The 13,966-nt window shown below is 50.3% G+C and overlaps 1 protein-coding gene across 7 annotated transcripts in view; it reads right to left on the bottom strand.

Moving 5' to 3' along the window:
* Nucleotides 1-1,521: 1,521 nt before the first annotated feature.
* CAPG (capping actin protein, gelsolin like) overlaps nucleotides 1,522-13,966 on the bottom strand; it is a 15,681-nt gene continuing 3,236 nt past the window's right edge. For all 7 annotated transcript variants that reach the window (XM_040458351.1, XM_040458356.1, XM_040458355.1 and 4 more), the window contains exons 2-10: nucleotides 7,322-7,357; nucleotides 6,972-7,144; nucleotides 6,722-6,876; nucleotides 6,348-6,515; nucleotides 4,996-5,145; nucleotides 4,584-4,676; nucleotides 4,004-4,136; nucleotides 2,254-2,342; nucleotides 1,522-1,700 (exon numbers count right to left, since the gene is read on the bottom strand). In XM_040458351.1, coding sequence (XP_040314285.1) covers nucleotides 1,635-1,700; nucleotides 2,254-2,342; nucleotides 4,004-4,136; nucleotides 4,584-4,676; nucleotides 4,996-5,145; nucleotides 6,348-6,515; nucleotides 6,722-6,876; nucleotides 6,972-7,144; nucleotides 7,322-7,344 — 1,050 coding nt within the window. In that variant the 5' untranslated portion in view covers nucleotides 7,345-7,357 and the 3' untranslated portion in view covers nucleotides 1,522-1,634. The remainder of the gene's footprint in view (nucleotides 1,701-2,253; nucleotides 2,343-4,003; nucleotides 4,137-4,583; nucleotides 4,677-4,995; nucleotides 5,146-6,347; nucleotides 6,516-6,721; nucleotides 6,877-6,971; nucleotides 7,145-7,321; nucleotides 7,358-13,966) is intronic.

Genomic DNA, 13,966 nt, shown 5'->3' with positions numbered 1-13,966 from the left:
AACTCTGCAGTTTGCCTCGCACAGCACCATCTTGGCCAGACCTGAACTAATCCTTCGTCTGCTTTTCTTCCTCCAGTCTGGGTGCTTAGCTGGCCTGCAGGGGGGCAGGGAGCTTTGTTGGGCTTGGTGGAGCCGGAACACGGAAAGGCTACAGCTCAGCCCCCACTTCAGAGTCAGGTTCCATAGTTCCCTTCCTGCAGATTCCTTCCCCTGGCTCTCAGACCGGAAGCCTAACTCAGCCTACCCGCTGGTGAATGCCCAGGCTGCAGCGTGCTCAGGGAGCAGTCCGCATGGGCCTCTAGCTGAAGGGGAGGCAGTCCTTTCTAATCAAGTCACTCCCCGTGTAATGCTCTCCAGGGCACTCAGCTTCAGACCTTGGGACATTACCAACAACACAGTCCAGGGATTAAGTTGTGGCTCTGTTGGGGAAGGGCGAGGGGGGGCCGAAACACTCTGAAAGTGGATGCAAAAATCTTAACCTGTGCTTTTTTTCTTGGGAAGGGCCTACCTAGACCTTCCATGGGAGACAAAATGCTTCGCCACCCTAAAAACATTGGAGCCATGGATTTGGTGCAGCCCTCACTCTCTCCTTTGCAAATCATCCCTGCACATGCTGTCTGTATAGGCTGACAGCTCCACCGAGGGCAGGCTGGGGGTGCTATGCAGGGGAGGTGATTTTTCTGTGCTGCTTTGCACGAAATCAACAAGATGAACTTGGTCAGAATTTGTTTGGGATGGAAGAATCCAGCAGGTCAGAGCTCAGAAGCCACAGAGCCCTTAGAGCCCAGGGGTGAGGGCAGGTCAGGATAGTCACAGCCCTGCCTGGCCTCACCCATCCGTGCTCTTTCCCACCCTAGATCCTGCCCCCCAGGGTGGGGCCACATTGGGTGACTGTGTTCTCCTCCTATTTAGCTATCTAAGCTCTTTGATATTCCAGCCATCACACCATTGCACAAGAGAATGAACTAAGGTCTGTCTTTTCCTAGACAAGGAAAAGCAACTTGCCCAGGATGAAATAGAGGCAGAGTGTAAACCAGAACCCGTGACTCCACACTAGTGTGGGGCTCTCCCCCAGCCCTACAGGGGCCCTGTGCTCATTGGCCTAACATGATACGACGTGCCTATGAGGTGACAGACCAGACTTCTGCACAGCAGTGAGAAGCAAGCCTCTTGATCGGCAAGCGTGTCGTTTGGAAGCCACCTCACCATGGTTAATTACAGCAGCTGAGGAAAGACTGGCTTGAAGAGAAATGTATCCCGAGCCCGTTGCCACAACCTTGTCCCAGTGGGGAATGTGTGACTGAACTGAACCCCTGGCTGAAAGCTATCCTGAGGCCTGGTGCTGGGCCGCTTCCCTACTGGGTTCACAGCACTACCTGCCCAGAGGGAATCCTGGCCCCTCTGCCTCAATCATGCAAAGTCAGTGGGGGGATCGTCACTGGGTCGGTCCTCCTCTGCCCCGGTGTGTGGGTAAGCCCTGGTGGACGGGTGGGGAGTGAGAATTAGCTGAGAGCAGAGAGCTGGGGAGGCACTTGTCTCCTTTATTGAACGTCCTCAGGGGCACCTCAGCACTGACCAGGCAGCCAGAGTAGGAGAAAGCGGGCAGGAGGCCGGGGGCAGAGAGATGCCCACTCTCATTTCCAGTCCTTGAAGAATTGCTTGAAGATGGGACTCTCGCGGCCCTGGGGCAGAATCTCCACCTGCAGGAAGAACAGGGGAGAAGGATAGCCCACGAGGTTCCACCCCGGCCTCCACCAGGCAAGGCCAAAGCCACGGAGGAGGGTGCTGGGCCCCAGCCCTGAGTCCACACGGCTCTCCAGGCCAGGAATGCTTCTCCAGGTAAGCCAAGAGATGAGAAAGATTATGGGGACATGAGCTGAGAAAACATCGCCTCAAGAACTCGTGTGTGCAGTTTGATAGACGCACTAGTCACAGATGAGCCTTCGGAAAGACTCATGGAGTCCTACTGCTGGTGCAACAAGGGGTGTACGGGCCAGGGACAATGGCCCAGAGGAGACACACAAGCTCTGCAAAGGCACACCCGCTCTCTGGGCTGCCAGGGAGGGGCTGCCCAGCATCCTCTTGCTTTTAAATGTTGAAGGATTAAGAGGGGCTTTCCCACTGGATGGTAGGGAGGCCAGACTGCTCCTGACTGTGCTCGAGGATTTCCTGCCCTCTTCCCCCAGTCTTTGGGGCAAGAGGCCACGAGAAGAGTCCCAGGAGGGGGAGTTGGGGCACAAGGCGCCTCCTCACCTGAGTGTTGGGGGCATAACGCATGCGAGAGATGAAGTCCTCCGCCACCTGGAGAGCTGCCTGCCGCTCCTTCTCGTTAGCTTTTCGCCCTGGATCAATAGGAAGGGGGTTTTTTGTTTTTTAAGAGCAGGGATTCTCTCTAGTTCACATCCCATTTTCTCAAGGAAATTTAAGGAGAGGTCCATAGAACAGCCGGCCACTTTTTAAATAAACGGACCAGGAGGGTTGCAAGACCCTGAGGAGGTCTTTGGAGCCGTGAGGTCAACCTCTTGAGACTTTTCTCAACCCAGCAGCTCCAAGTGATATGAAAGCAGCTCTTTCCGCCTCCTCTAATCAAAACCTTCTGCTCGGACCGAGGGCCCACGGATATTCAGAGAGAGCGCTAGTGTTCCCGTGGCATGAGACCCTAAATCGAGAGCCCCGCCCCAGGACACCTCACCTCTGGAGCCTATCAACTGTACCACTGACAAGTATCAACAAGTATCAAGCCTTTTGTGTAAAACTCAATAGGACAAAAGGGTGTGATTTATTAGTCTTCCTCCCACAATGCCAGATAGCTGACCTCAGCCTAATGGGTACGTAGGCCATTAGGTAGGCCACCAAAGACCTTATAAAAAGGAAGAGCATCCAGTTATCCATTTCCTCCTGTGGGCAGTTCCTTTAATGCAAGCTATACTCCAGCTTAAGGCAAAGTACTCCTCTTCTTGGCTCCCAGCGTTATTTGTTTGTTTTCTTCTCCGGTTTCTCTTTCCAGAATGGTTCGGTTCTTTGCTTGGGGTTAAATTCCCTTCCGTGGGTATCTGGGAACCTCTCATGCCTGGAACTGGTCCCATGGGAAAGGGACCCCGTGGCAGCCCCAGTGCACAATCTCCACCCATCCCCGCCCAACTCGTAGAAAGCCGCCATGCTGTCGGCCTCTCTGGCCCTTCCCCGAAGGGGAACACCTTATCATTCCTCATCTTCCTTGGATGACCTTATCCTTGGAACTATCCTTGGAACACCTTATCCTTCCTCATCTTCCTTCCTAGGGCCGGGGGTTTCTCTTGGCTTCAGTTGTCCCCACAAATATCTATTGAGCAAATGCTATTTAGTCACGACACTAGAGATGATACGGTTCCTGCTTTCGGGAAACGTATAATCTGGTCAGGGAGGTAAGACACGCTCAAGAAAAGGCAAGCATGGAGAAGTAAAGAGGCCCCCAGGGTCACTCAGAGGTTCCGAGTTTTGTTTCAACATTTTCAGACTTAAACCAAGTGGACAAGTTTACACACAACAGTGTTTCTATCCCCAGCCAATACAATCTCTTGGAAAAACAAGTTCCACTAGTTCATTTCCCAGTGCATAAAGTGGGATTTAATTTACCTAAAATCTGTCGCACCCCATGGGCAGAATGGCAAGATTGGGATCCCAGCAGCCCTCAAGGGCCTAGGAGTGTTCTAGAACAGTGGTCCTCAAAATGTGCTCCTGGACCAGCAGAAAGGCCTGGGAACCGGTTAGATATCCAAACTCGGGGGGTGGAGGCGGGTAGCCATCTGTTTTAAGAGGCCCTCCAGTGATTCTAAAGCATGCTTGAGTTTCAGAACCATTGCCTGGAATTTAGGGGGGCCGAGAACAGCACAGAGAAAGCCCTCAGGGCCTCCCTGGGGCTGGTTTTGAAAGCAGTCAGGCAGGCCGAGCCCTCCGACGGGAAGCGTGCCCAGCTCAGAGCAGCTGCGGCGGTGTTGGGCTAGCATGGAGAAGCCACACATACCCTTCCAAATGTAGATCTTGCCACAGAGCCCATTGTCCAGCACGAAGCAGTCATCAGACAGCAGCAGCTCAAGGGCAAAGGGACTGGAGTCGGCCACCTTGGTCAGGTTCATCTGTCCAGTGGCGTCGGAGACCTGGGGGAGGATGGGCAGTGCCAGATCCCACCCCCTGCTCCCAACACACAGCCCTAAGCTGCACCCCTGCACCATGGCCCCAGCCTGAGGACTCGGGGCAGATAGCACTGACGGGCAAATCGTAGGCACCCCACCCCTCACATCACCCTCAATCACTGTAGCACCGAGGCCCTGCCTCCACTTAGGTGGATTCCAAATTACAAATGGATGCAAAGAATCCGAAAAAGTAAAGCTCAGCTTTGGCTTCACACCTCCTTCTCCAACAATGGGCCACAAGTGAAGTGGCTTTTATCTCCTCAGGAGGGCCGGACATCTGTCCATTTCCCATCCTCACCTCACACCAAGCCCTGAATAAACCACCATGCTGCCCAGCTCAACGTTCCCAGGGCTTTCTCTTCTCTCTTCAGCAGCCCCTGCCTGGGCACAGCACAGGCCCACAGTGCCCACCTTATACAGAGCCGCGGCCTGGGCGTTTGTCCGGTCAGCTGTCAGGTCTTCCTCAGGGTTCCCCTCCTTCAGAGCAGGCTTGGGGCCCAGGACCTACAGGGGCCAGGGCAGGCCAGGTTTCCAGGGATTCCTGGGCACCTGCCCCAAACCTTCCCAACCCATCATGCCCAAGGCCACCACCTCTGGCAGGGGACTAACTGCATCCTGCACAAGAGCACCCGGCAGAGGTGAGTGAGGCCACTGGTCCATCCACCCAGAGGGATACTTTACTCTGAGTCACACGAGGGCACCCAGTGAGCTAGCCACAGCCCTAAGCAGTACCCCAGACCGCCCACTCCTACCCCTGCCATCCTCTACTGACCACCCTCCTCACCCCAGCTTCTCCCGGCTGCCCACCCTAATGTCCCCCGACCTGGATCATCTCAGCAGGCTCTTCCCCATCAGTGACAATCTCCACCTGGGCTTTGCCCTGTCGCTCACTGTCCCTGATGGCCAGGGCCAGGTCTCGTGCCTTATTGCGCTCCAGGATGTTGGATTTTCCACCACACCAGGCGAAGATGTTCTGGAGGGAAGTACAGAGGCTCAGCTGCTTGCATCCATCCTGTTGACTGGATGGAGGGGGCGCGGGGGGGGGCCGGGGGGGGGGGGAGTGGTTCCTGATGAACTGCCCCCTGAATCGACACTCTTGGCAAGAGTAATTCTCCGCCCAGCCCCCATCTCCTTCCTGATTTATGTTTCTCCACATTGCTTATCCGCATATACTTAAAGGTCTTTATCTTGTTTGTAATCTAGCTCCCCTGACTAGAAAGTAAGCTTCATTAGGGCATGGGTGTTTTGTGTTGTTTTGCTTTGCTTTGTTCACTGCTGCATGCCCAGGACTAAAACAGAGACTGGCATGTATTTAGGCAGAAAATAAGTATTGAATGAACGAATGAATGAGTGAACGGGTCAATGCCATCTTTGAGCCCAGTGTCTCACACTGCTACCTGCACCCTGCTGAGCTGGTCCCCTCCCTCTAGCTCACTGCTGCCTACACTCCTAACCGCTTCTGGGTTGGCTTCCTGCCTCAAACCTTCAGCACAAGATGTGATCCAGACTCCTCAGACAGTCTCCTGACCTATGTCTCAGGCAACTTAACAATTTTTGCTCCTCCCATTGCTCCGGTCCCCACTCAGGGTCCCAGTCAAGCTAGACCCTTCCCTGCTGTCAGCATGCCTGCACCTTCCCCCAGCTCAATGCCTCAGCCTCAGCTCACCTGTCCTTTCACCTCAAAAGGTATTTCCCCCTCCGTAAAGGTCTAGTCAAATGGCACCTTCCTGGGACAAGGGCTTCAGCTCAAGCTAGAGGGATGTCTCCCTGCCCCAAACTCCCTCAGCACATGCCCCTGCCTCTCTTAGAGCCCTCATCACATCCTACCGTACATTACAGCAAGTGACAAGCCTGTCTCGGCAGCCTTCCAAGGGCAGACAATTTGTAGTCCCCACGCTGGCTCAGGGTGGGCATCACAGACTCGCTGAGTGAACAACATTAACGAATGGTGTGGCTGGCAGCTAACTCAGAACTACAAAGGCTCCACGAGAAGAAGAGAGTAGCTTCCAGTGTTAGACACTATGGCTGGATGGCAGAGGGAAGTTTCTGTCCTTTGGAATATAAGATGTTTGCTAATGGCCGGAACGGCTGCTCCCCTTCTCCCCGGCCTCCTGGTCCCTGCCCCCTTATGACACCGGTGCCGATACAGCGCTCAGCCCCGCCCCGCCTGCCCACCTGGCCCAAGTCCAGGATGAAGCAGTCCCCGGTGTTGAAGCTGTCCCAGCTCAGCGGCCGCTCGGTGGCACGGATGTTCTTCTTCCCCTTCACCTGGTACAGTTTCTTGATGGCAGCTGGAGTGGCCCCCGGAGAGGTCTTGTGAAACGCTGACTCCACTCCACCTTCCTGCAGCCCAGATGGGACGACCTGAGAGCACTGACAGGAGGCCCGCAGCCCGCCGCACCCACTCCCGGCAGGAGATGGGCAGATAGGTGGGGGAGGACCCAGGCCGGAGGGCACCTGGGCCTTTTTTGCAGGGTGAGAACCGGCTGGAAGGAGGAGGGGCTCTGAGAGGAGCCACAGGGTAAGGGTGCTGGGAGGCGGGCTCTGACCTGGTACTTGAGGCCACGCGGGAAGTAGCTCATGAAGAGGTCGGACTCGTTGCCCTGCACCTCTCGGTGCTGCACGGGTCGCTCCCCGAGCAGGGTGTTGAGATGCACGGCTAGCACGGCACAGGCCCCCTGCTCATCCCGGGATGACTGCTGGCCTGGGGTGGGTGGGAAGTGGCAGAGCCAGGCCCATGAGACCCATGCCCGACTCCGGGCCAGGCCACACCCCCAACTCGTCCCCCAGCTCCCTTACCTATCCACAGGTGCAGGTGGGAGAGCTCCTCCGGGCCGTTGTGCAGCACTAGGTAGGAGTCCCCCGAGAAGAAGATGCCCTGATTCTCACGTGCCACCGGCACTGGCTTCAGCTTCTCCACCCGCCATACGTGCAGGCCGGGATCCTGCACCGAGGCTGGGAACGGAGAGCCACTGCAGGAGGGAAGAGGGTTGGCAGTGCTGGCCAGGGCCCATGAGGAGTGGACCCAAGCAGAGAGAGCTGGGCAGACCTGGGTGCACCAAGGGGCTGTGGTGTGGGGGTGAGGGGAGCTGTGAGGAGCCCTTAGGGGCAAAGCAGGGGAGCGATGAGAGGGGAGGGGCACAGCCTACCTCTGGGGGAGGTGCGTATACATGCTGTTTCCGGTTCTGAAAAGATAGAAGAAGCCATTATGATTACAAATGTTATGACAACCACCCTTCACATTGGTCTGGGGGGGGGGGGCATTCCAGGTGTCACATGCAATCATATACATTAACTACTTCATCTCCAATAGCACAAGAGGAGATTACCCTGGCTCCATTATGCAGGCAAAGAAACTGAGGCTTAGAAAGTCTGAAGTTCGAAGTCACAAAGCTTATGAATGGCTAATGAAAACTAGGTCTCTGGGGCACCCGGGTGGCTCAGTCAGTTGAGCATCTGACTCTCGATTTCAGCTCAGGTCAAGATCCCAAGGTCATGGGATCGAGCCCTGAGTCGAGCTCTGCATGGAGCATGGAGCCTGCTTGGGATTCTGTCTCTCTCTCTTCCTCTGCCCTGCTCCCCTGCTCACGCACTCACACTCTCTTTCTCTCTGTCTTTAAAAAACGAAAACAAAAACTAGGTCTCTGACTCCTGGGCCAACTGGCCAGTGTCTTCCCCTTGCTGTGACCTCTCAGCCATGCCTCTCTTCTGCCTCCAGCCCCTAACTCTGGGTGTTGCATGAGGCGACATACGGCTCTCTAAGCAATAGTTGCTTATATTAGAAACGTCTAAAATCAATAATTTAAGTTATAGAAACACCATAGAAACACCAAAGAAGGAAAAGCAAATTAAACACAAAATAATCAGAAGACAGTAAATAATAAAAGTAAGAGCAGAAATTAATAGAAATAAAAAAGAGAGAAAGTCAATGAAGCTGGTTTTTGGGGAAAAAATCAATAATATTGATCAACCTTTAGACAAATTAGGAAGATGACACAAATTTACAATTCGTAAATAAGAGAGGTAACTCACTGCAGATTCTACAAATATTAAAAGGATAAAGAGAATATTACAAAAACTTATGCCAATATATTCAACAACATACATGAAATGGGCAAATTCCTTAAAGGATACAAATTATAAAGTTCACTCATGAGAAAGTAGATGACCTGAATAGTTCTAATATATATTAAAGAAGTTGCATTTGTACTCAAGCCACCTGTCCCCACACCCCCCAATTCCAGTCCTGGTACATTCTACCAAAAATTTAAGGAAGACATAATACCAATTCTACACAAACTTTTGCAGAAAATAGGAGAGAATACTTCCCAGTTCATCCTATGCCACCAACATTAACCTGATATAACAAACCAGATAAATATGTTATAAAAGAAAAGACTAGACCAATGTCCTTCATGAACATAGACATAAAAAATACTAACAAAATACAGGGCACCTGGGTGGCTCAGTCGGTTGAGCAGCCAACTTCAGCTGAGGTCATGATCTCAACATTTGTGAGTTCAAGCCCCACGTTGGGCTCTGTGCTGACAGCTCAGAGCCTGGATCCTGCTTGGGATTATTTCTCCTGCTCTCTCTGCCCCTCCCCCACTCACGCTCTGTCTCTCAATACTGAATAAAAGTTAAAAAAAAATTTTTTTTAAATATATTAACAAAATTTTAGCATATGGGGGCACCTGGGTGGCTCAGTCTGCTTAGCAGACAACTTCGGCCCAGGTCATGATCTCAAGGTTTGTGAGTTTGGGCCCCACATCAGGCTCTGTGCTAACAGCTCAGAGCTTCGAGGTGAAAGGGTGGGCCTACGCTGGCCGACTCCATCTTGTTCTGTGTCCTTCACTTAGACCACGCCTCCTCCCCTTGAGTAACCTCTCACCCATTCAAACTTCCTGATCAAAACACGCCCAGCGACCTGCGTAACAGGACTCTGACCCTTCCCCAGCCAATCGGCCGAGGCCACGCCCCTTCCCCAGCCAATCGGCTGCCCCTAGACCCCTATAAAACCTTTGTGCTTTTGAAACTCGCTCTCAGGGGCGCCTGGGTGGCACAGTCGGTTGAGCGTCCGACTTCAGCCAGGTCACGATCTCGCGGTCTGTGAGTTCGAGCCCCGCGTCGGGCTCTGGGCTGATGGCTCGGAGCCTGGAGCCTGTTTCCGATTCTGTGTCTCCCTCTCTCTCTGCCCCTCCCCCGTTCATGCTCTGTCTCTCTCTGTCCCAAAAATAAATAAATGTTGAAAAAAAAAATTAAAAAAAAAAAAAAAAAGAAAGAAACTCGCTCTCTCTCCCTGGTATCTCACCGCTGCATTGGTGCAGGTAGGGGACTGAGCTCGAGCTAGCTCGAATAAAGGCTCTTTTGCTTTTGCATCGGACTCGGCTGCCTGGTGGTCTTTGGGGATCATGAATTCTGGGCATAACAGAGGCTGCTTCAGATTCTGTGTCTCCCTCTCTCTCTGCCCCTCCCCCACTCTCTCTCTCTCTTTCTCTCTCTCTCTCTGAAAAATAAACATTAAAAAAATTTACAAAAAATTTTTTAGCATATGCAAATCGATAATATATAAAAAGTATAAGTCACCATGATTAAATGGGGTTTATCCCCAGAATGCAAAGTTGGTTTAACATCTGAAAATCAACGGTGCTTGAGTGGCTCAGTCAGTTAGGCATCCAACCTTGGCTGGGGTCATGATCTCCTGGTTCAAGAGTGCGAGCTGCACCCCCACCCCCACCCCCATCACCCCCGTCAGGCTCTGCACTGGTGCTGAGCCTGCTTGGGATTCTCTCCCTTCCTCTCTCTCTACCCTTTCCCCATATTCTCTCTCTCTCTCAAAATAAATACATAAACTTAAAAAAAGTTTTGTTTAAAAAATAAAAAATAATAAAATTAAATACAATTTAAAAAAATCTGAAAATCAATATAATTCACCTTATTAATTATATATATATGAAAAAAAACTCTCTAAAAACCTGATATACAAAGGAAGCCATTTTAGATTTCTCTCTTTTTTTTATGTCTATTTGTTTATTTTGAAAGAGAGAAAGAAGGCAAGCAGGGGAGGGTCAGAGAGAGGGAGAGAGAGAATCCCAAGCAGGCTCTATGCTCAGCACAGAGCCAGCCACAGGTCTCGAACCCATGAAACCATGAAATCATGACCTGAGCCAAAAACAAGTCAGATACTTACTTAACTGACTCAGCCACCCGGTGAGCCCCAGAACCATGAGTTTTAATGTTAAGGAATGCAGGCAGTAGGAGAATTGATCGATATCATAAGGGCAAGATGGCTTCCTTTATTTTTTTTTTTTTATTTTTTAATGTTTATTTTTGAGAGAGAGAGAGAGAGATAGAGACAGAGTGTCAGCAGGAGAGGGGCAGAGAGAGAGGGAGACACAGAATCTGAAGCAGGCTCCAGGCTCTGAGCTGTCAGCACAGAGCCGGACACAGGGCTCAAACCCACAGACCACAAGATCATGAGCTAAAGTCAGACGCCTAAACAACTGAGCCACCCAGGTGCCCCAAGATGGTTTCCTTTAGGCTACTCATTTATAAGACAGGTGTACAGTGTATGGGTGAGCCATAAATCAGACCTTTGGGTTTTGTTTTGTTTTGTTTGTTTACTTTTCTTTTTTAATTTCAAATTTCTATTTAAATGCTAGTTAGTTACCATATGGTAAAATTGACTTCGGGAGTAGAATTTAGTGATTCATTACTTACAAAGAACACCCAATGCTCATCACAAGTACCCTCCTTAATACCCATTACCCATTTATACCATCCCTCTGCCCCACCTCCCCTCCAGCAACCCTGAGTTTGTTCTCTATAGTTAAGAGTCTCTTATGGTTTGCTGCTCTCCTTCTCTTCCCCTTCCCCTATGATCATGTTTTGTTTATTAAATTTCACATATGAGTGAAATCATACAATATTTGTCTTTCTCTGACTTATTTCACTTACAGGTTTTTGGTTTAAACAAAGTTTACGTACAGTCATGCTGACTTAGAAAGAAATCTGGGGGCATATGGGTGACTGAGTTGGTCACTCAACCAGCTGACTCACTCGGGATTCTGTGTCTCCTTCTCTCTCTCTCTCTGCCCCTCCCCCACTCACTGTCTCTGTCTCTCCCAAAATAAACTTAAAAAAAATAATTATCTAAAAAGAAACCTCATGGTTCCTGCCTATATGCTAATCTATAATCTCTCGAGCTTTTGCAAGATACAGAAAGGTATATAATCCTGTAAAAACTGTTCATTCTCTGGAGCACTTTCTTCCCTGTGAAGAGTGTCTCCAGGGTAGCTGTCCAGCCGTCCTAACTTGAGCTCAAATAAAACTCTTTCTTTCTTTTAGAGATTCTAAAAGGTTTGTTCATTTTGTATTGACAATATGTACATGTCTATATGTGTATGTATATACATATGTATGTATATATATATGTATGTTGCATTGACAATATATACGTGTGTGTGCATGTATATAACCATCTCAATAGATTCAGAAAAAGCATTTACTAAAATTCGACATCAATTCCTGACTAAAAAACCAAAACAGGGGCGCCTGGGTGGCTCAGTCAGTTAAGCCTCCAACTTCGGCTCAGGTCATCATCTCACAGTTTGTGAGTTTGAGCCCCGCGTTGGGCTCTGTGCTGACAGCTCAGAGCCTGGAGCCTGCTTCAGATTCTGTGTCTCCTTCTCTCTCTCCTCCTCCTCAACTCGTGCTCTGTCTCTCTCTCTCTCTCAGAAGTAAATAAACATTTAAAAAATTTTTTTTAAAAAGCTGTTGGAAGCAGTACAAAGGCCAAAAACATATTTACAAAACAAAACAAAACAAAAAAACTTTCACCAAACTAGGAATAAAAAGGAACTTTCTCAACCTGATAAAAGGCACCTACCAAAAACAAACACAGAAACACAAAATCTTTCTAGAGCTAACACTTAGTTCCTTCCCTAATTCTCAACTCTCCCTGGGGAATCCCACCCATTCCCAGGCATCAACTCGCACTTCTGTATGCCCAGCTTCCCCTCAAATGCTTCTCTGCAAGGGCCAAGTGCAGGCCATGCCAAGATGGGCCACTTTGGTATGAACATTATTTTTGAGTTAAAAGCAACCAAAACCCAACCAATTCAGGAAAAGTGGTTTATCTCTCCCTTATCTGCCTGCTTACACCAGGAAGAGAGCCTTTAACAGATTTTTCTTGACCTAAGAAACTTACCTACATCATAGGGTGACCTTGGTTTTCTAAGCATCTCCCTTCACCTTCCTGCTAATGGTCTTTCTCCCCTTTGTATCCTTAAACTCTACCCCCCTCCTTAGTTCCTCAGTCTTGTTGCTCCCCTGTGTTTGGAATTTCCATGTCTGTGTGGATTCCCCATATGTACACTATTATATTTGATTTTCTCCTGTTAATCTGTCTCATGTCAATATGATTCTAAGTCCAGCTAGAAGGACCTTGAGGGGCAGAGGAAATTTTTCTTCCCCAACCCCTGAACATCATGTTTCTTCTATAGGTTCAATGAGAGCAACCTTTTTTTGGACAGCTTACCCAGGAAAAAAGAATGGTAAAGGCAAACACTTAAAAAATATATTTTTTTAAATTCGGCAAATGCAGTAACTTCAGCTCCACTCACTATCTCTTTCCTATATTCCCATTACTAGCGAGTTTCTTTTTCTTTTTCTTTTTTTTTGGCTTAAAATGCACAGCCCACGGGGCGCCTGGGTGGCTCAGTCGGTTGAGCGTCCGACTTCGGCTCAGGTCATGATCTCGCAGTCTGTGAGTTCGAGCCCCGCATGGGGCTCTGTGCTGACGGCTCAGAGCCTGGAGCCTGCTTCGGATTCTGTGTCTCCCTCTCTCTCTGCCCCTCCCCCGCTCATGCTCTGTCTCTCTCTGTCAAAAATAAATAAAACATTAAAAAAAATTAAAATGCACAGCCCACACTACCAACCACTGCAACACAATTCACACTGTGCACGTGAACAGCTTTTGTAAGGTGAGCCTCTGTGACACGGTAAGGGCCTGGGGGATTTCAAGGTATGGAGGCAAACTGGCACCATAGGGAGATTCTTAGGGCCCAAGGAAGTGGGAAGGGCCAAGAGCCCTCTTTAGAGGGGGTTGAGTCTGAGTGGAAAACAGAACAGAAACAGGAGCAGTGGTAATTGGATGTAAGATGCCAGGTGAATCATGACTTCTTTTCCATTCCTAACTAACAACATTGCTGGAGGCGTTTTTTCAGAACCGCACTTTCCCAAAGCAGAAGGCAGTGAGGCGGTAGGTAGTTTGGGGGAGGGAACCCTTGTTTCTCCATTCACAGGTCACATGCCATGCCCACATCCCCTACAGCAGGCTGCTCAGCCTGTGACTCAGGTCCGAAGCAGGGGAAGCGGCTGCTCTACCCCCCACGCACCACGCCCCAGCCAGTGGAGAGAGCTGGGGAACAGAGATGGTGTGACAGACAAGACAAGAGGGTCAACTGTTAGCTTTACTATTTTTCCTTCTGTGCTACCGATCTGAGAGCTCGGGCCATAACTCAAAAGCAGGTAGCCCATGGGCGGGACTACAGGCCTCCCAGAGCCACTGCAGGGTTTTGACGAAAGGGGCTTGGCCGCCTGCTTCTTCATCACCCTGGCAACCTGTTCAAGTTACCCTGGGATCCTATAAAAACACAGATGCTCCAGTTCCAGGCCTGGAGATTTTGATTCCACAGGTGTGGAGAGGAGCGTGTGCATCTGCATTTTGAACATATGTTCCAGGTGATTCTGTGCTGCCAGTTAACTGTCCAGAAAGGCATCTCACCCCTGCC

This window comes from Herpailurus yagouaroundi, unplaced genomic scaffold (genome assembly GCF_014898765.1).
Source record: "Herpailurus yagouaroundi ecotype Mexico unplaced genomic scaffold, PumYag 221, whole genome shotgun sequence".
In the NCBI taxonomy this organism is placed as follows: Eukaryota; Metazoa; Chordata; class Mammalia; order Carnivora; family Felidae; genus Herpailurus; species Herpailurus yagouaroundi.
The sequence above is the reverse complement of the archived record's forward strand: the minus strand, read 5'-3'. Positions and strand labels throughout refer to the sequence as shown.